Source organism: Gekko japonicus, unplaced genomic scaffold, assembly GCF_001447785.1.
Source record: "Gekko japonicus isolate JY-2015 unplaced genomic scaffold, Gekko_japonicus_V1.1 scaffold226, whole genome shotgun sequence".
Classification (NCBI taxonomy): Eukaryota; Metazoa; Chordata; class Lepidosauria; order Squamata; family Gekkonidae; genus Gekko; species Gekko japonicus.
Window position 1 is genome coordinate 405339 of NW_015169178.1, and position 19083 is coordinate 424421.

Sequence of the window (19083 nt, forward strand, 5' to 3'; positions counted from 1 at the left end):
GCGCACTTAACCACTACACCCAACTGGCTTGATTCCCTACCCCTCCACATAGATCCAGCCAGGTGACCTTGGGTCAGTCACAAGTTCTCTCAGAGCTGCTCTCTCAGGGGCAGTCCCTGAAAGAGCTCTCTCAGCCCCACCTGCCTCACCGGGTGTCTTGTTGTGGGGAGGGGGAGGGAAAGGAGATTGTAAGCCGCTCTGAGACCCCGAGTGAAGGGTGGGGTGGTGGTGCTGCTGCTGCTTCTTCGTCTTCTTAGTCTTCTTCATCTTCTTCTTCGTCGTCGTCGTCTTCTTCTATTTTATCCTCACAACATATCCTGTGAGGTTGGTTAGGCTGACCAAGTGCCCGACCCGGGACCGTTCGGTGAGTTGAGTGGGAAACGGAACTTAGATCTCTGTAGTCAGATTGTTACGTCTTGTTGCTGGGAAAAGACTCTACGCAGGAGCCAAGGACCCTGCGACGGCCTAGAGCAGTGGTGGCGAACCTATGGCACGGGTGCCAGAGGTGGCACTCAGAGCCCTCTCTGTGGGCACGCGTGCCATCGCCCCAGCCAGGCCCTGACCATCATTAAAGTGTCGAATTCTCTGCCAAATAATTTTAAGTCAATGAAAGCATTTGGGATCGCTTTCCTGACTTTGTTTGGATCATCTTAAGTTAACGTATGAGTTGTTTTTTCTAAAGTAAAACCTCAGCATTCAGGTGTTAAATGGCCGTGTTGGCACTTTGCGATAAATAAGTGGGTTTTGGGTCGCAGTTTGGGCACTCGGTCTCTAAAAGGTTCGCCATCACTGGCCTGGGGGTGATGTGTAGGTAGCGAGGAATATTGGAATGTTTTGCTGACATACCACTGCGCCCGCCTCAAAAAGAGAAAGGGAAAAAATGCTGTTAAGTTACGTCCAGGCCTGTGAGGAAACAAATGGGGAGTTTCATATTACTTCCCATAATTAGAAAATATGCCTTTAAGCATTTTATCCCTGATTTTGGCATATTTATTCCTTTGCGGTCGTTTCCCCCCTTTAATTAAATCAAGACAACTGTTTGACCTTATAGCCTTGGCTCGTTATTTAGTTTTGTCTTTGCGGTTTGGTGTCGTTGTTAGGAGCGCGGACTCTAATCTGGGAGAAGCGGGTTTGATTCCCCACTTCTCCACATGCAGCTGCTGGTGTGACCTTGGGTCAGTCGCAAGTTCTCTCAGAGTTGTTCTCTCAAGGGCAGTTCTTAAAAGAGCTCTCTCAGCCCCACCTGCCTCACAGGCAATGTTCCCTCTAAGCTGAGTTAGTGTGAGCTAGCTCACAGTTTTTTAGCCTCCAGCTCCCACCTTTTTGTCTTAGCTCAGGAAGGATAGATCCAGAGCAAACTAATTTATGCAGTAGCCAAATTGCTTGCTCACAACTTTAATGCCAGTGGCTCACAAAGTAGATTTTTTGCTCACAAGACTCCATAGCTTAGAGGGAACATTGCTCACAGGGTGCCTGTTGTGGGGAGGGGAAGGGAAAGGAGTTTGTAAGCCGCTCTGAGACTCCTTCGGGTAGTGAAGGGTGGGGTATAAATCCAATCTCTTCTTCTTCTTCTTCTACCTCACAGGGTGTCTGTTGTGGGGAGGGGAAGGGAGAGGAGTTTGTAAGCCGCTCTGAGACTCCTTCGGGTAGTGAAGGGCGGGGTATAAATCCAATCTCTTCTTCTTCTTCATATCTTAATTTATCTTCATTATGTGACATGTTAATTTGCTGCTCAGCCTCTGTCTATGAGTGTGAATTCTACCTCCCATTCCAACGTATTTGAAAAAGTGGGCATGCACACGGAAGCTCGTACCTTGAATAAACCTTTGTTGGTCTTAAAGGTGCCCCCTGGACTCAAACTTTGTTTTACGTAGCTGTGTTAGTCCAACTTTATTGCTGTTCAGTTGAAAACCTCCGTGCTGCGTGTCTCTTCCCTGCATTTGGTTCTGCCCTTTTTCCATGAGTTTTTGAACCCAACCACCCCTTTTCCTTTCTATAAGCTTTATAACAAACACATATCCTTTAATATAAAGACCTTTTTTTTTTTGGCTTTGCTCAGTGCGATTTACTTCTCTGGGGTATTTTTCTTAATTTCTTCCCCAAGTGCCACGACACTGCATAGGTTGTTATAAAGTATTCTTCATAGTTTCTACCCAGTTGCTTCATTATTGTTCTAGTACTGCGCTAGAAGGATACTTTCTCAGCAGGTCAGTCTAGACGTTCTCAAGAAGCCCTGTGAGTGGTGGCAGTTGGTTACCGGGGTGCTTTCCAGGAAAGCCTTGGTCTGAGAGGAAACTCTTGGTCCAGCAAGGAAAGACACCTTTCCCCTTCCTCCTGTAACACCGACTCTAGCTCTTTATAGCATGCCGGATCATGTTATAACCTTAGCAAGCCCCTTAGCAGACGATGAACGGAATGGCCCTCTCCTGTCGTCTGGCTCAGCAGGTGGTACTTCGTGATACACTGCTCCTGAATACAGATGCTCAACTGACACCTCATGACTAATTGGTAGCTGTGCCCAACCCTAACCCTAATCCTAACTCACTGATACACTGTTCCTGGATATAGATGCTCAACTGAGACCCCATGTCTAATCGGTAATTGTACCTGCCCCCGTTTTTCAGTGATATGCTGTTCCTGAACATAGATGCTCAACTGAGAGCCCCATGTCTAATCGGTAATTGTACCCAGTGTTCCCTCTAAGCTGAGTTAGTGTGAGCTAGCTCACAGTTTTTTAGCCTCCGGCTCACACATTTTTGTCTCAGCTCGGGAAGGATGGCTCCAGAGCAAACTAATTTATGCAGTAGCCGAATCACTTGCTCACAATTTTAATGCCAGTAGCTCACAAAGTGGAATTTTTGCTCACAGGATTCCACAGCTTAAGAGGGAACATTGATTGTACCTGTCCCCTAGAGCCAGTTTGGTGTAGTGATTAGGAGCGCGGACTCTAATCTGGAAGAACCGGGTTTGATTCCCCCACTCCTCCACATGCAGCTGCTGGTGTGACCTTGAGTCAGTCACAAGTTCTCTCAGAGCTGTTCTCTCAAGGGCAGTCCTCGAGAGAGCTCTCTCTGCCCCACCTACCTCACAGGCAATGCTCCCTCTAAGCTGTGGAGTCTTGTGAGCGAAAATTCTACTTTGTGAGCTGCTGGCATTAAAGTTGTGAGTGAGCGATTCGGCTACTGCATAAATTAGTTTGCCCTGGAGCCATCCTTCCTGAGCTAAGACAAAAATCTGTGAGCCGGAGGCTAAAAAACTGTGAGCTAGCTCACAGTAACCCAGCTTAGAGGGAACACTGCTCACAGGGTGTCTGTTGTGGGGAGGGGGAGGGAAAGGAGATTGTAAGCTGATCTGGGACTCCTTCGGGTAGTGAAGGGCGGGGCATAAATCCAATCTCTTCTTCTGTGAATCAAACCTGTTTCTCCCAGATTAGAATCTGCGCTCCTAATCACTACACCAAACTGGCTCTCGGGGACAGGTACAATGACCAGTTAGTCACGGGGTCTCAGCTGAGCATCTATGTTCAGGAACAGTATATCATTGAAGAACGGGGACAGATACAATGACCAATTAGACATGGGCTCTCAGTTGAGCATCTATGTTCAGGAACAGCATATCACAGATGCTCAACTGAGACCCCATGACTAATTGGTCATTGTACCTGTCCCCGTTCTTCAGTGATACACTGTTCCTGGACGTAGATGCTCAGCTGAGACCCCGGGACTAATTTGCAATTGTACCTGTCCCTCTTTTCTTCTTTAGCATCCTAGGCCTTTGAGCATGATCTTTGGCTAGGCTGTCACCAATGTTCCCTCTAAGCTGTGGAGTCTTGTGAGCAAAAATTCTATTTTGTGAGCTACTGGCGTTAAAGTTGTGAGCAAGCAATTTGGCTCCTGCATAAATTAGTTTGCTCTGGAGCCGTTCTTCCTGAGCTAGGACAAACATTTGTGAGCGGGAGGCTAACTCAGCTTAGAGGGAACACTGGCTGTCACGTGTGCCGATCTCTGCCCCTTAGCCAGCCCACAAATGTGGGCCGGCTAGCCATCTCTCCTGTTGGCCGGCTGGCCACTTGCTCCATGAGGCTTTCAGAATCAGCCCTGTCTCTAAAATACTGCACATTCTCTGTCTGCTGCCTGGAGAGCGGCGCTCTACCCGTTAGGCAATCTTGTCCCTGTCCCTTTTGCTGCAGGCAGGCTCTCGCAGTCGCAGTACAGTGGTGTTATCTAGAGATGTAAAATTTCTGGAAATTTTGAAGCTCGGAAAAAACCCAGGTTTTTTCCATTTTTTTCCAGGGGAAACCAGACATTTTTGGAAAAATTGGAAAAAAAATGCTACATTAGCACTTCTTTTTTCTGTCATCCTGTTACTTTAGGAACATAAAAGATGACTCTGAACATTTTTACTTGGCATGAAATGATCGCAACTAGCCTATTAAAAACATAGTGTATCCAAACAATTATTACGAACAGAATACCCACCTACATGCAAAAACAAAACTGAGACCTTTTTCTTTTCTTGTGACAATAGCGCCTCCTAAAGGAAGAAATGCATCTTGTTCTTGCGTTGGAGAGTTCAGTTTGTAACCTAGGACTTGCTTGTCCTCAGTGCACAGAAATCAGATCAGTCTGATACCATATATATATATATATATTTAGAAATGATTTGGAACATATTTGAACACCTCGTCTTAAAATATTTTATCCATCATGTTAAAATAAAACGTTCCATAATCAATTTTTTTTCTTTTCTTTTTTCAATTTTTCCAATTTTTCGGGGGGAAAACCAAAAAAAGGCTTCAGGGGGAAATCAGGAAAAGAACGGGTTTTTCCTTAATTTTTACGGGTTTTTTTTCCGGGCCTTCACGTCTCTAGTCTTATCCCAAGTGTGTGATATATATATATATATCTCCCTCTCTCTGTTCCCTTTTGCAGGACCCGTTCAGAACTCCATCCCACGGGGAATGGACCACCAGGTGAACGGCGTCATGGCCGAGAAGCACAGCCCCATCGACTACGGGGTCCAGATCCGGTTCATCGACGACCTGAAGGAGCCCAGCAAGTCCCAGAAGATCCGCCCCAAGGCCGCCAAGCCGGGTTCTTACGGCGTGGCCGTGCGGGTCCAGGGCATCGACGGGCAGCCGTTCGTGGTCCTCAACAGCGGGGAGAAAGGCGGGGACTCTTTCGGGGTGCAGATCAAAGGCGAGAGCAAATACGGGGCGCCGGCCCGGAACCAGCAGCCCGAGGAGCCCTTCCTGGGTTCCCCTGGCACGGCGTCGTCATCCAAGGATGCCTCGGGATCCATCAGCTCGGACTCCGATCTCCCGGAGAACCCGTATGGAGCAAAACTGCCTCGCTCCGGCTCCCAGTACAGCACGTCCGACGAGGAGCAGGGCCCGAGGCGCTGCACCCGGGTGCCGAAATCGGACAGCCTGGAGACGGCCTCCTCCTGTCAGAGCAACGGGTCCTCCCGTCCCCGGGGCGGCGGCGGCTGCAGGACGTTACCCCACAAAAAGTCCTTCGGGGATCAGCTGCGGAGGACTCAGTCTCACAGCTCCTTGCCGAGCCCCGATTCGGAGGAGCCCCGCGTGCCCAGCCCGCCCAGCGCTCGGCCCACCCACGCTTCCCAGCCGCCCCCCACGGGGAGAACCGCGAGGAGCGCCAGCATGATGAACCTCGCCGGCAGGCGAGCGCCCAGCCCGAGAGACGGAGTCGGCAGCGTCTCCGGTCTGCGGCCCGTCAGCAAGCAGCCGTTGCTGGAGGCGGAGGAGCCGTCTCTGCCCCCGCCGGCGAACGAGGGTGGTGGCAGTGGCGGTGCGGGCGACATCGACACCAAGCCGCTGTCTTCGGTGGACTCCCTGATCAACAAGTTCGACGGGAAGGCCACGCATAGAGGCAGGGCCTCCCGGAGGAGCCGGGTCTTCCCGGAGGACCGGAAGCGCTCGCAGAGCCTGGACGGAAGGGCGCCGTACCACGACATGGTGGACTGTCGGGAGCTAGACGTCGGCGGGCGCCAGGCGAGCTTCGGAGGCGGGCCCGTGGCTTCGACGGCCAAGCCGCTCGGCTCGGCCGGCCCGACGGGAAACCGGAGCCGCAGCTCGGCCGCCGGGCCGCAGCCAAAAGAGAACGGGGTGGACAAGTCCAGACTGACCCGGGAGTGGGTCGATAAGAGCCTGGAGGAGCCGGCGATGGACAAGCCGCTGAGCAAAGTGCAGCCAGACCTGCAGGTAATTTCTCCTCCGGCGAGAGCCTGTCTTGTTAATCCTAATCTTTTCTGTCCTACCTCCCGTAGTCCTGCCAGCCCAGAGTTTCTCACGTAGGGATGAGGAAGCCCGTGGGCAGAGCGACCGTTTTGCATGCAGTGTTAGTGGAGATAAGCCTGTTTACCGTCGACTGTGCGCATCGCAATTGGGGCTGTGGAAAAGATGGATTTGGGCGATGCCGGTCTTCAGACGTCTGTGGCATTACTTTCAAGCTCCCTCCCTCCCGACTTCTTAAGCAAGGAATGCAAACTTGCTTTAAGAAAAAAAAAGCAGCTAATTCTTTTATTAGACTTTTCACCCTGTCTCATTTTTTAAATATAATTTTTATTTTAAAAAGGGGGGGAAATAACTATGCAGTGTCCAATCAGATCGTCTGCTTCAGCTTGAAACAGCTCGCCCTTAACAAAAACAATTACAATCATTGCAATATTGTAAAGGGGCTTTCCAGGAGAGGGAGAAACAGAGGTGGTTGGCCATGGCTTTCCTCCGCAGAGCCTTCCTTGGTGGTCTCCCTTCCAAGTACCAGCCCTGCTTAGCTTAGACATATGGTGACCCCAGCAAGGGGCTTCCAAGGCAAGGGAGAAGCAGAGGGCGGGTTGCCATCGCCTTCCTCTGCAGAGCCTTCCTTGGTGGTCTCTCATCCAAGTACCTAACCCTGCTTAGTTTAGACTTACGGTGATTCCAGCAAGGGGCTTTCAAGGCAAGGGAGAAGCAGAGGTGGTTGGCCATGGCCTTCCTCTGCTGAGACTTCCTTGGTGGCCTTCCATCCAAGTACTGACCCTGCTTAGCTTAGACTTATGGTGATTCCAGCAAGGGGCGTTCAAGGCAAGTGAGAAGCAGAGGTGGTTGGCCATGGCCTTCCTCTGCAGAGCCTTCCTTGGTGGCCTCCCATTCAAGTACTGACCCTGCTTAGCTTAGACTTATGGTGATTCCAGCAAGGGGCGTTCAAGGCAAGTGAGAAGCAGAGGTGGTTGGCCATGGCCTTCCTCTGCAGAGGCTTCCTTGGTGGTCTCCCATTCAAGCACTGACCCTGCTTAGCTTAGACTTATGGTGACCCCAGCAAGGGGCTTCCAAGGCAAGGGAGAAGCAGAGGTGGTTGGCCATGGCCTTCCTCTGCTGAGACTTCCTTGGTGGTCTCCCATTAAGTACCAATCCTACTTAGCTTCTGAGATCTGACAAAATCAAGCTATACCAGGCCGCCTTCCCTCTCCGTATGAGTTCACAAATACAAAATTTAAATTCAAAATCATTTATATGTGGAAGAAGATGAAGAGTAGATTTTTATACCCTGCTTTTTTTTAATCTTAAAGAGTCCCAAAGCGGCTTACAATCGCCTCTCCCTTCCCCTCTCCACAACAGGCACCCTGTGAGGTGGGTGGGACTGAGAGAGCTCTGAGAGAACTGTGATCGGCCCAAGGTCACCCAGCAGGCTTCACGTGGAGGAGGAGTGGGGAATCAAACCCGCTTCTCCCAGGTTAGAGTCCGCCGCTCTTAACAGCAACACCCCACTGGCTCTCATGGCAATTACGATGACAATTAACATCAAAGTGAGGACCGATCATACGAGTCTAATGTTACATTCAATCCCTCCCCCTAGATTTCAGAAAAGGGCTTCCAGCCGTCAAGAAAGATACGCTATTTTTAATATGACCGTCTCTTAGCTGAACAAGTGCTGACAGTTTCGATAGCTCTGCAGCTCCCCAGGCATTTTGAGTCCCAAATTCGACTGTGCGATATTTGCTAGTTTTCCAGTCTGGTTGCTGGTGACAGTTTTGCAGTTGTAGCCATGCCAAGAATCATCCTTCTACAGACTTTTTGGACTATATCATTAACTAGTCTAAGGCCCCGGTCACACGGAGAATTTGCCGCGTGAAAGGCACGAATGTCGGGTGGATTTTTGGGGCGCCATCACACCGCAACATCTGGGAAGTGTAGTGCACCCATGGCCAACCTGTGGCGTCCCGCCGAAGATGCGGAGCGAAAAAATATCAAGGAAAGTGCACTAGTATCTGGAAAACGCGCGGCACAGGCGGGCGTCTGATAGTGGGAGCGCTAGTATCCCGTGGCATCCGGCGCCCGCCCACGTCCCGTTGCAAACCGGATGTTTTCCATTAGTGCATGCGCACAGACACTGAACTGAAAGTAGTGCTGCTCCGCAGAACTGCGCATGCACACAAACGCGAAACGTGTGCGTGATCGCGCCGTGCCGCTTCTTTGCCACGCTGCAGCATCGCCGTGTGATCACCAGCTAACAGCCGAAGCATGGAGACTTGGGGCCGTGTGATTGGGCTACCGCGCTTTATTTTGCTCCGGGGCAAACAGCCACGCCTCCCCCCACCCCCCCCGCGTTATCTGGCCGTGTGACCGGGGCCTAAGTACTGCTACCATGGATCTAAAGGGATTGTAATACCTGTAATGCGATAAGATTTCTGCAACAGTAGAAAAGAGCAGGAGTCCAGTAGCACTTTAAAGACTACTGGACTCTTGCTGTTTTTCTACGGCTGCAGACAGACTAAAATGACTACCAGTCAAGATTTCTGTAAGACACAGAAACATAAAGCTGGAAGGGATCCCCAAGGGTCATCTAGTCCATCCCGCCACACGATGCAGGACCCCTGCCGCATGCCCAGATGACAGCAAAAATCCTGCAGGGTCCTTGGGCTAATCTGGCCCGGAGAAAAATCCCTTCTGGATCCCAAAATAGTGATTGGAGCTTGGGAGGGGGGCAAGAGTGGGAGGGGCTTCTGGAGTCCTGGCCCCACTGGTGGACCTCCTGGTGGCCCCTGGTATCTTTGGCCACTGTGGGACACAGAGTGTTGGACTGGATGGGCCACTGGCCTGATCCAACATGGCTTCTCTTGTGTTCTTCTGTCTGGGGCAGTGATGCTCTGTCTTCTTGGTGCTTGTGGGGCAACGGTGGGAGGGCTTCTGGAGTTCTGGCCCCACTAGTGGACCTCCTGATGGCCCCTGGTATTTTTGGCCACTGTGTGACACAGAGTGTTGGACTCGATGGGCCTTTGGCCTGATCCAACATTGGCTTCCCTCCCCCAGCTACGGCTCACACTCACCTCTTTCTTGCAGCTAAAGTCTACCCCGGACCTTCTGAAGGACCAACGGGAGCTCTCTCAGCCGGGGAGCAGCGAGCACACGAAGGCGCTGATCTACGGGATTCTGAAGGACGGGTGAGTGTTTGGGGGCCAGGATAGAGGAGGGCATGGCCTGACTTTTCGGTGCTAACTTTTAGGACTGCTTGCAGCCCTTGGCAGCCAAGCGGAGGTTCCTGTAATGTCTTTTTTTGTTTTTATGCAGAAAGTGACAGGTTCAGTCCCCAGTGTCTTGGATAGCCGGGCTACGGAAGACTTTGACCTTAGAGAGTCAGTCAATATGGGGCTCATTGAGACATGGACACAGGAAGCTGCCTTATACCGAACCCGACCATCGGTCCGTCTGAGTCCGTCTTGTCTACTCAGACCGGCAGCCACTCTCCAGGGTCTCGGGCGGAGGCCTTTCCCGTCACCTCATACATGGTCCTTTTTAAACTGGAGATGCTTCTGGGAATTGAATCTGGGACCTTCTGCAGGCCGAGCAGATGCAGGCCACAGCCCCTCTTTACAGCTCTCCAGGGTCTCAGGCGGAGGTCTTTCCCACCACCTCCTGATCCTTTTAACTGGAGATGCCGGGGATTGAACCTGGGACCTTCTGCATGCCAAGCAGAGGCTCTTCCACTGAGCCACAGCCCCTCTTTACAGCTCTCCAGGCTCTCAGGCGGAGGTCTTTCCCATCACCTCCTGCCTGGTCCTTTTAACTGGAGATGCCGGGGAGTGAACCTGGGACCTCCTGCATGCCAAGCAGAGGCTCTTCCACTGAGCCACGGGCCCCTCTTTACAGCTCTCCAGGGTCTCAGGTGGAGGCCTTTCCCATCTCCTCCTGCTTGGTCCTTTTAACTGGAGAAACTGGGGATTGAACCTCGGACCTTCTGCATGCCAAGCAGAGGCTCTGCCACTGAGCCACAGCCCCTCTTTACAGCTCTCCAGGGTCTCAGGCAGAGGTCTTTCCCATCACCTCCTGCCTGGTCCTTTTTAAACTGGAGATGCTTCTGGGGATTGAACCTGGGACCTCCTGCATGCCAAGCAAACGTTCTACCACTGAGCCACAGCCTCTCGCCTTCTTGAATGTAAACTTCCCTGCAGCCCACCAACTGTATCTTTGACGTTGGCTAATGCTTCATCACCATCACTGGTCCCGAGCGATGAACACATAAAGTTGCCTTTTATTGAATCAGACCCTTTGTCCATTCCGCTCAGCATTGTCTCCTCAGTCCAGCAGGGGCTCTCCAGGGTCCCAGGCTGAGGTCTTTCACATCATTGCCTGACATATCCTTTAACTGGAGATGCCGGGGATTGAACCTGGGGTCCTCCGCCTTCCAAGCAGATGCTCTGCCACTGAGCCACGGCCCCTCCCCTGTCTGGTGGAGTTAAGCCGCTTCATAGGTTCTCAGCCTCTCTGCCCTGTTGTCGGCCCTCCAGAGGAACTGGCTGGCCCCTGTGTGAGACAGGATGCTGGACTAGATGGGCCCCTGGTCGGATCCAGCAGGGCTCTTCTGATGCTCTTCTCAGGGGAAGGCCTCGGCCTCTCTGCCCTGTTGTTGGCCTTCCAGAGAAACTGGTTGGCCACTGTGTGAGACGGGATGCTGGACTAGATATACCCTCACTGGTCTGACCCAGCAGGGCTCTTCGGATGCTCTTCTCAGGGGAAGGCCTCGGCCTCTCTGCCCTGTTGTTGGCCTTCCAGAGAAACTGGTTGGCCACTGTGTGAGACGGGATGCTGGACTAGATATACCCTCACTGGTCTGACCCAGCAGGGCTCTTCGGATGCTCTTCTCAGGGGAAGGCCTCGGCCTCTCTGCCCTGTTGTTGGCCTTCCAGAGAAACTGGTTGGCCACTGTGTGAGACGGGATGCTGGACTAGATATACCCTCACTGGTCTGACCCAGCAGGGCTCTTCGGATGCTCTTCTCAGGGGAAGGCCTCGGCCTCTCTGCCCTGTTGTTGGCCTTCCAGAGAAACTGGTTGGCCACTGTGTGAGACGGGATGCTGGACTAGATATACCCTCACTGGTCTGACCCAGCAGGGCTCTTCGGATGCTCTTCTCAGGGGAAGGCCTCGGCCTCTCTGCCCTGTTGTTGGCCTTCCAGAGAAACTGGTTGGCCACTGTGTGAGACGGGATGCTGGACTAGATATACCCTCACTGGTCTGACCCAGCAGGGCTCTTCGGATGCTCTTCTCAGGGGAAGGCCTCGGCCTCTCTGCCCTGTTGTTGGCCTTCCAGAGAAACTGGTTGGCCACTGTGTGAGACGGGATGCTGGACTAGATATACCCTCACTGGTCTGACCCAGCAGGGCTCTTCGGATGCTCTTCTCAGGGGAAGGCCTCGGCCTCTCTGCCCTGTTGTTGGCCTTCCAGAGAAACTGGTTGGCCACTGTGTGAGACGGGATGCTGGACTAGATATACCCTCACTGGTCTGACCCAGCAGGGCTCTTCGGATGCTCTTCTCAGGGGAAGGCCTCGGCCTCTCTGCCCTGTTGTTGGCCTTCCAGAGAAACTGGTTGGCCACTGTGTGAGACGGGATGCTGGACTAGATATACCCTCACTGGTCTGACCCAGCAGGGCTCTTCGGATGCTCTTCTCAGGGGAAGGCCTCGGCCTCTCTGCCCTGTTGTTGGCCTTCCAGAGAAACTGGTTGGCCACTGTGTGAGACGGGATGCTGGACTAGATGGACCCTCACTGGTCTGATCCAGCAGGGCTCTTCTGATGTTCTGGGATTTGCAGGAAATTCTTGGTTGGGGACCTCAGATGGTGGGTAGGTTGTAATGTGGTCTCCCTAGCCTTTCCCTGCCTTTCTCACCTTAAAGGTTTGGATTCTCCATTGGCCTACCACCAACTGCAGATGTGGTTATGGAACTTATTCCAGCTGAAAGATGGAAAACTGGGAAGTGTTAAGGCTTCTGTAGGAGTATGTCCCGCTTCCTGTTGTCGCCTTCAGAAGGTTGCCAGTTGCCACAAAGTGTGTGTTTGGGGGGGAGATATTCCAGCATTTCCCCCCCGAGGCAGTTGTAGTGGTTAAGAGTTTTGGACTAAGATCTGGGAGACCCGGGTTCGAATTCCCACTCGTGCCATGAAAGCCTGCTGGGTCACGTCGGGTCAGTCACGCTCTCAGCCTAACCCACCTCACAGGGTTGTCGTGAGGAGAAAGCGGAGGACAAAGGAGAACTATGTGAGTCGCTCTGAGTCCCCCTTGGAGAGAAAGGCAGGGTACATACGAATACCTAAAAAAAATAAAAGTAATTCCGCTTTGTAGCCAGCGTAGTCAGCAGACATATCTTTTAACCTGGCTTTTATTAATTTATCATTCATGCGGCATCATCCGTGCGTATGTTACGCGTTCATAAGTGCAGGTTCCCTGCCCTGAGGCGCTTACAGTCAACAATTTGAGCTGATAAAGACAGGGGAGGGAGGGGGGAATGGGAGAAGGCGCTGCGTTGAAGCCGGTTGTGCGAGCCTAGGTTTCGTTTCAACTAGGGAGGAGACTAAGGGGTCACGTCCAATGTTCCCTCTAAGCTGTGGAGTCTCGTGAGCAAAAATCCTACTTTGTGAGCTACTGGCATTGAAGTTGTGAGTGAGCGATTTGGCTGCTGCATCACTTAGTTTGCTCTGGAGCCATCCTTCCTGAGCCAAGGCAAAAATGTGTGTGCCAGAGGCTAAAAAACTGTGTGCTAGCTCACACTGACTCAGCTCAGAGGGAACACTGGTCATGTCAAAAGCTGCCATGGGTAAGGTACATGCTGGGAGGCGGGTGGAAGCAGCGGGTGGGGGAATCATGCAGGCATTCTGGGGGGTGTTTGCCACCTGATTCGTGGGGTGCAGATGGTCACTCTTAAGAACATAAGAACATAAGAGATGCCAATGTTGGATCAGGCCAAAGGCCCATCCAGTCCAACACAGTGGCCAGAAATACCAGGTGCCATCAGGAGGTCCAGCAGTGGGGCCAGGACATTAGAAGTCCTCCCACTGTTGCCCCCCCCCCCAAGCACCAAGATGACAGAGCATCACTTGCCCCAGAGCCCCTATCTATCCCTTGTGGCTAATAGCCACTGATGGACCTCTGCTCCATATGCTTATCTAATTCCCTCTTGAAGCCGTCCATGCTTGTAGCCGCCACCACCTCCTGTGGCAGTGATGACCTCTCCGCTTTTTGTCTTTCAGGAGCACAGAAAGCGAAAGCTCCGTGAAGAGGAAAACGAACCTTGTCTTTGAGAAAATCCAAGCCCTGGCTGTAAGTCTGTGGGGTGCCTCCCTTCTCTTGCCTGCCTAGACCAGGGGTCCCCGACACGGTGCCCCCTGGGCGCCATAGCTTCCCCCCTCCTTTCAGGGCCCCCAGTCTGCCAACAGCAAGCCCCACCCTCAATGAGCCCCTTCGCACCCGATTTGCTGGGTGCAATCGGGCTCTTTTTGTAGCAGGAACTCATTTGCATATTAAGTGACACACCCCTAATGTAGCCAATCCTCCAAGAGCTTACGGTAGCCCCTGTAAGAAGAGCTCTGTAAGCTCTTGCAGGATTGGCTACATTAAGGGTGTGTGGCCTAATATGCAAAGGAGTTCCTGCTACAAAAAGAGCCCTGGCTGCAGTGACATCACCCAGAGGTGAGTTCATCACGCGGGGCATGTGGCGTGGGGGATGCTCTAGCATTTGGCTGAGAACTCTGTGGTGACCATAGAGTTTTTTGGTCCAATGCTAGCGCGTCCACTGCACGACATGCCCGGGGCGATGACGTCACTTCCGGGTGATGTCATTGTGGTGCACGTGCCAGAAACTTCAGGGACCCGGGCCGGATCCCCACCACCAGCAGCCAGGTAATACCTGGCGACCCTTGCCATAGCAACCGCTGACCCCTTTCTTGGAGCCTGCCTAGTGTTTTTAGAAAGTGGGTGTGGCCAGGTGGCTGCCACTCAGCAAGGCTTCTGATTGGCCCCCCAGAAAAGTGATTGGCTGTGTAAGTTTGGTGTGGTGGTTTGGTATAGCCAGTTTGGTATAGTGGTTAGGAGCGGCAGACTCTGATTTGGGGGAACAGGGTTTGATTCCCCCACTCCTCCACATGGGGCTGCTGGCGTGGCCTTGGGTCAGTTAAAAGTTCTCTCAGAGCTGTTGTCTCAAGGGTAGTCCTCAAGAGAGCGCTCCCAGCCCCACCTGCCTCACAGGGCGTCTGTCGTGGGGAGGAGAAGGGAAAGGAGATTGTAAGCCGTTCCGAGACTCCGAATGAAGGGCGGGGTATAAATCCAGGTCTTCTCCTCCTTCTGTATGCTGCAAATTTGGTGCCTCTACCCAACCCCAACCCCCCGAGCCCCAGATACCCCTGAATCGAGCCAGTTTGGTGTGGTGGTTAAGTGCGCGGACTCTAATCTGGGAGAACTGGGTTTGATTCCCCCACTCCTCCACTCGCACCTGGCTGGATGACCTTGGGCAAGCCATAGTTCTGACAAGAGCTGTCCTTGAAAAAAGAGCAGTTTCTGTCAAGAGCTCTCTCAGCCCCACCTACCTCACAGGGTGTCTGTTGTGGGGAGGGGAAGGGAGAGGAGATTGTAAGCCGCTCTGAGACTCCCTTGGGTAGTGAAGGGCGGGGCATAAATCCAATCTCTTCTCTTCTTCTTCCTCTTCTTGGCATAGTAGTTAGGAGCGCGGACTCTAATCTTGGAGAAGCGGGTTTGATTCCCCACTCCTCCACTTGCACCTGGCTGGATGACCCTGGGCAAGCCGTAGTTCTGATAAGAGCCGTTTCTGTCAGAGCTCTCTCAGCCCCACCTACCTCACAGGGTGTCTGTTGTGGGGAGGGGAGGGGAAAGGAGTTTGTAAGCCGCTCTGAGACACCTTTGGGTAGTGAAGGGCTGGGTATAAATCCAATCTCTTCTTCTTCTTCCATTGTAGCCTATGGGGCCCTTTGACTGTAATGGTCCCCATAGGCTACAGTTGATCACCGATTTTATTTTGCACACCCCTATTATACTTTTCAGTATGATTTGTAAGCTGCCTTGAGTCACAGGGAAAAGTGGGATATAAATATCTGAATAAATCAGTAGTTTGGGCAGGATGATAACATTTAAGCAACTTCCTGTTTGTTAGGTTAGGCGGGGTTCCGAGAGTGATTGTTCCACCTCTGTTGTACTTGGCCTGTAATTCTGGTTGTCATATTTCACTAAAAAATCCAAAGTAGACAGCAAGAGTCCCGTCCCCCCACCTCCACCAAGTGCTGGTGTGTTTTCTAAGGGTTAGCACAGGGCGACGGTCCAAGGCCAGCTCTACCAATACAGTGGAAAGGTGTGGGTAGCCCGGTTCTCTGGTGCTTGGTTCTCGATGGCAGTAGGTACGGCGGGACCTGCTGCTTGCGGGGTGGGGTGGGGGGACGACAACCAGAACTGACCGACGAAGTCATGGGACCTCTGGCGCAAGAAGATTGTTAACTCAAGCTTCATAGAATGTTAGAGTTTGAAGGGTCCTTGCAGGTCATCTAGTCCAACCCCCTGCACTCTGCAGGAGCACAGCCGAAAGACAGCCCTACAACATACCCGAAAGAGGGTTGTCCAGCCTCCGCTTGGAAACGTCCAGCGAAGGAGCACCCACCCCCTCCCGAGGCAGTCTGTTCCACTGCTCAACTACTCTTACAGTTAGGAAGTTTCTTCTGATATTTAGCCGGTAACGACTCCCTTGTCATTTCCACCTATTCGATCTAGTCTTGCAATCCGGAGCAAGAGAGAATAGATCCGCTCCATCTTCTACATGACAGCCCTTCAGATACTTGAAGACTGCAGTCATGTCCCCTCTAAGCCTTCTCTTTCCCAGGCCGAACAGACCCAACTCTTTCGGCCTTTCCTCATAAGACTCGGATTCCAACCCTCTGACCGTCCTGGTCGCCCTCTTCTGGACACGCTCGAGCTTGTCAACGTCCTTCCTAAAATGTGGTGCCCAAAACTTTGCTGCAAGACGTCCTTCAGCTGGGGAGATTGTAATTTCAAACTGTACATTCCATTCTTATTATTTTCTGACTCTAAAAAAGGACCTTCAACCATTAAAAATAATACTCTGATTGTATTCTAAATCTCCTCTCCTACAGGACACAGTTGAAACTGGTTACGTTAATGCCATCTGAATACTGTAAACTGTGGTATTGTTTTAATGTGTTTTTAAACTGCTGGAAATGTTTGGATGACACGTTTCACCGTTACGAGAGATCCAGACGGTCAGCCGTGTTGGTCCAAAGCAGCAGAACAGATTTAGAGTCCAGCGGCACCTTTAAGTCCGACAAAGGTTTATTCAAGGTATGAGCTTCTGTGTACAGGCACACTTTTGCATGCACACTTTTGTTTTCCCTGCACACGAAAGCTCATACCTTGAATAAACCTTTGTCAGTCTTAAAGGCGCTGCTGGACTCTAAATCTGTTTTACTGTTGTCGTTCCATCATTCAGAGCCCTGAGCAGTGTTCCCTCTAAGCTGAGTTAGTGTGAGCTAGCTCACAGTTTTTTAGCGTCCGGCTCACACATTTTTGTCTTAGCTCAGGAAGGGATGGCTCCAGAGCAAACTAATTTATGCAGTAGCCAAATCGCTCGCTCACAACTTTAATGCCAGTAGCTCACAAAGTAGAGTTTTTGCTCACAGGACTCCACAGCTTAGAGGGATCATTGGCCCTGAGTACTCAGGGACTGAGCGATTTATAAATCCAAATTATAAATAAATAAATCTTCCCCCCCTTGAGAGCCTTTTGTTTGAAACACGACTTGGCAGCCTCAGAGAGGAGACGGGATTTCTGGAAACCCTGGACCGACATCCCTCAGTCCCCAGTCCAACGTTGTTGTTTTTCCTTCTCTTGCTTTCTCGGGGGAAGGCCGTTCCTTCGGTGGATCCGAGATCTTCCCTGCCACAGCCCAGCGAGCTGCAGCGGAAGTTCGAAGAGCTGCAGCACAAACTGGACGAGGAGACCAAGGTGAGGATAGAGCCTCTTCCGGGGAGACGCCAGGGGAAGGGGACAAGGCCCGGGGGCTTCCGTTGGCCAGTTTGTTCTTTTGGTTCCTCGCGTAGGTGGACCGGGCTACGTATTCCTCTGCAGGGGTGTTTTCCTTTCCTGGGTGCCTGCCGTCTTTGCCCTGCAAAATCAGCAACTGTCCGTACGTGTGGCCTTCTCCGTTGTGGCCCCCAACATGTGGAACGCCCTCTTTGAGTAGATCAGGAAGCCTCCCAGTCTCCTGGCCTCTGAGAGCCAGTTTGGTGTCGTGGTTAGGAGCGTGGACTCTAATCTGGGAGAACCGGGTTTGATTCCCCCCACTCCTCCACATGCAGCCTCTGGTGTGACCTTGGGTCAGTCTCAGTTTTCTCAGAGCTGTTCTCTCAAGGCTAGCCCTCGAAAGAGCTCTCTCAGCCCTGCCTGCCTCACAGGGTGTCTGTTGTGGGGAGGGGAAGGGAAAGGAGATGGTCAGCCGGTCTGAGACTCCTTCGGGCAGTGAAGGGCGGGGCATACATTTATTTCTGTATTTATTAGTTAGATTTTTACCCCGCACGCCTGGCCAAGGCTGGCTCAGGGCGGCTTACATAAAAACAGTATAATATAAAAACAACAAGAATTCTTAAAACCATAGATAAAGTAGTTCAATAAAGTGCTAGTGCCTAGTTTCCTCCTCATACAGTCAGTTCCTTGATCAACTATCCTGGGCGGTCAGTTTGGGCAGTAATTGGAGGAAGAAGAAGAAGAAGAAGAGATTGGGTTCATACCCCGCCCTTCACTACCCAAAGGTGTCTCAGAGCGGCTTACAAACTCCTTTCCCTTCCCCTCCCCACAACAGACACCCTGTGAGGCAGGTGGGGCTGAGAGAGCTCTGACAGAAACGGCTCTTTTTCAAGGACAGCTCTTATCAGAACTACGGCTTGCCCAAGGTCATCCAGCCAGGTGCAAGTGGAGGAGTGGGGAATCGAACCCGGTTCTCCCAGATTAGAGTCCGCGCACTTAGCCACGACACCAAACTGGCTCCAGGGGATCAGGGCTTTCTCATCATAGGCCATCAGATGTCCGTAGTGGTGGCAGCTCCAAAAGCCTGGCGGAAGACTTTGCAAAACGGAATTCTTCAAGAGGGCTCTTCTATTCAAGCAACAGAGTCTCGCTGTACTAAACGGTTCACATAGTTACTTGGACAAATTGTTAGGCCGTATGGCCTACCACTGCGCATGGTTTGCTATAAGCTGGATTCTGTTCATGTGATTTTGTGTCATTTATGCGTCACGTTAATAGCGACGCTTCGCTTCTGTTTTTAGACTGCCGGTTGGTTCCGCAACCCAAATCCTATTGCATTGTTTACTGACTGTCCCATCTTATTGATTGTATGGACTCACTCTGTAATCCGCCTTGAGTCCCACGGAGAAAGGCGGACTATTGTTGTTGTTGTTGTTAACCATTCAGTCGTCGTGCTCGACTCTTGGCAGTTCTATGGGCCAGCTCTCTCTCCACGTTTTCCGATCTTGCACTTTTTCTTTGAGTCCTTCCATGCTGAGGCTGGTGTTGACCTTTATGGTGTCTAGCCACCTTGTTCTTTGGCGGCCAGGTTTCTTTGGCGCCACTAACCAACCCCAGCATAAGTTTATTTATAGAAATAACATAAATAAATGGTATCCGGCCTCGGTAGCCCACTGCCCCATCGTGTTTAAACTGGAACTTCTGGGTAATCCCAGAACACGCCAATCAATGCCTTCTGGTGTGGCATATGCCAAGGTCTTTCATTCTCTCCCCCCC

The 19083-nt window shown here is 51.9% G+C and overlaps 1 protein-coding gene across 1 annotated transcript in view; it reads left to right on the forward strand.

The window, feature by feature from the left end:
- Positions 1–19083, forward strand: part of CGN (cingulin) — a 118589-nt gene that overhangs the window by 41479 nt on the left and 58027 nt on the right. Inside the window, exons 2-5 of the mRNA XM_015416026.1 lie at positions 4932–6223; positions 9341–9441; positions 13521–13590; positions 17191–17380. Of these exons, the coding sequence (XP_015271512.1) occupies positions 4961–6223; positions 9341–9441; positions 13521–13590; positions 17191–17380 (1624 nt within the window). The 5' untranslated portion in view covers positions 4932–4960. The remainder of the gene's footprint in view (positions 1–4931; positions 6224–9340; positions 9442–13520; positions 13591–17190; positions 17381–19083) is intronic.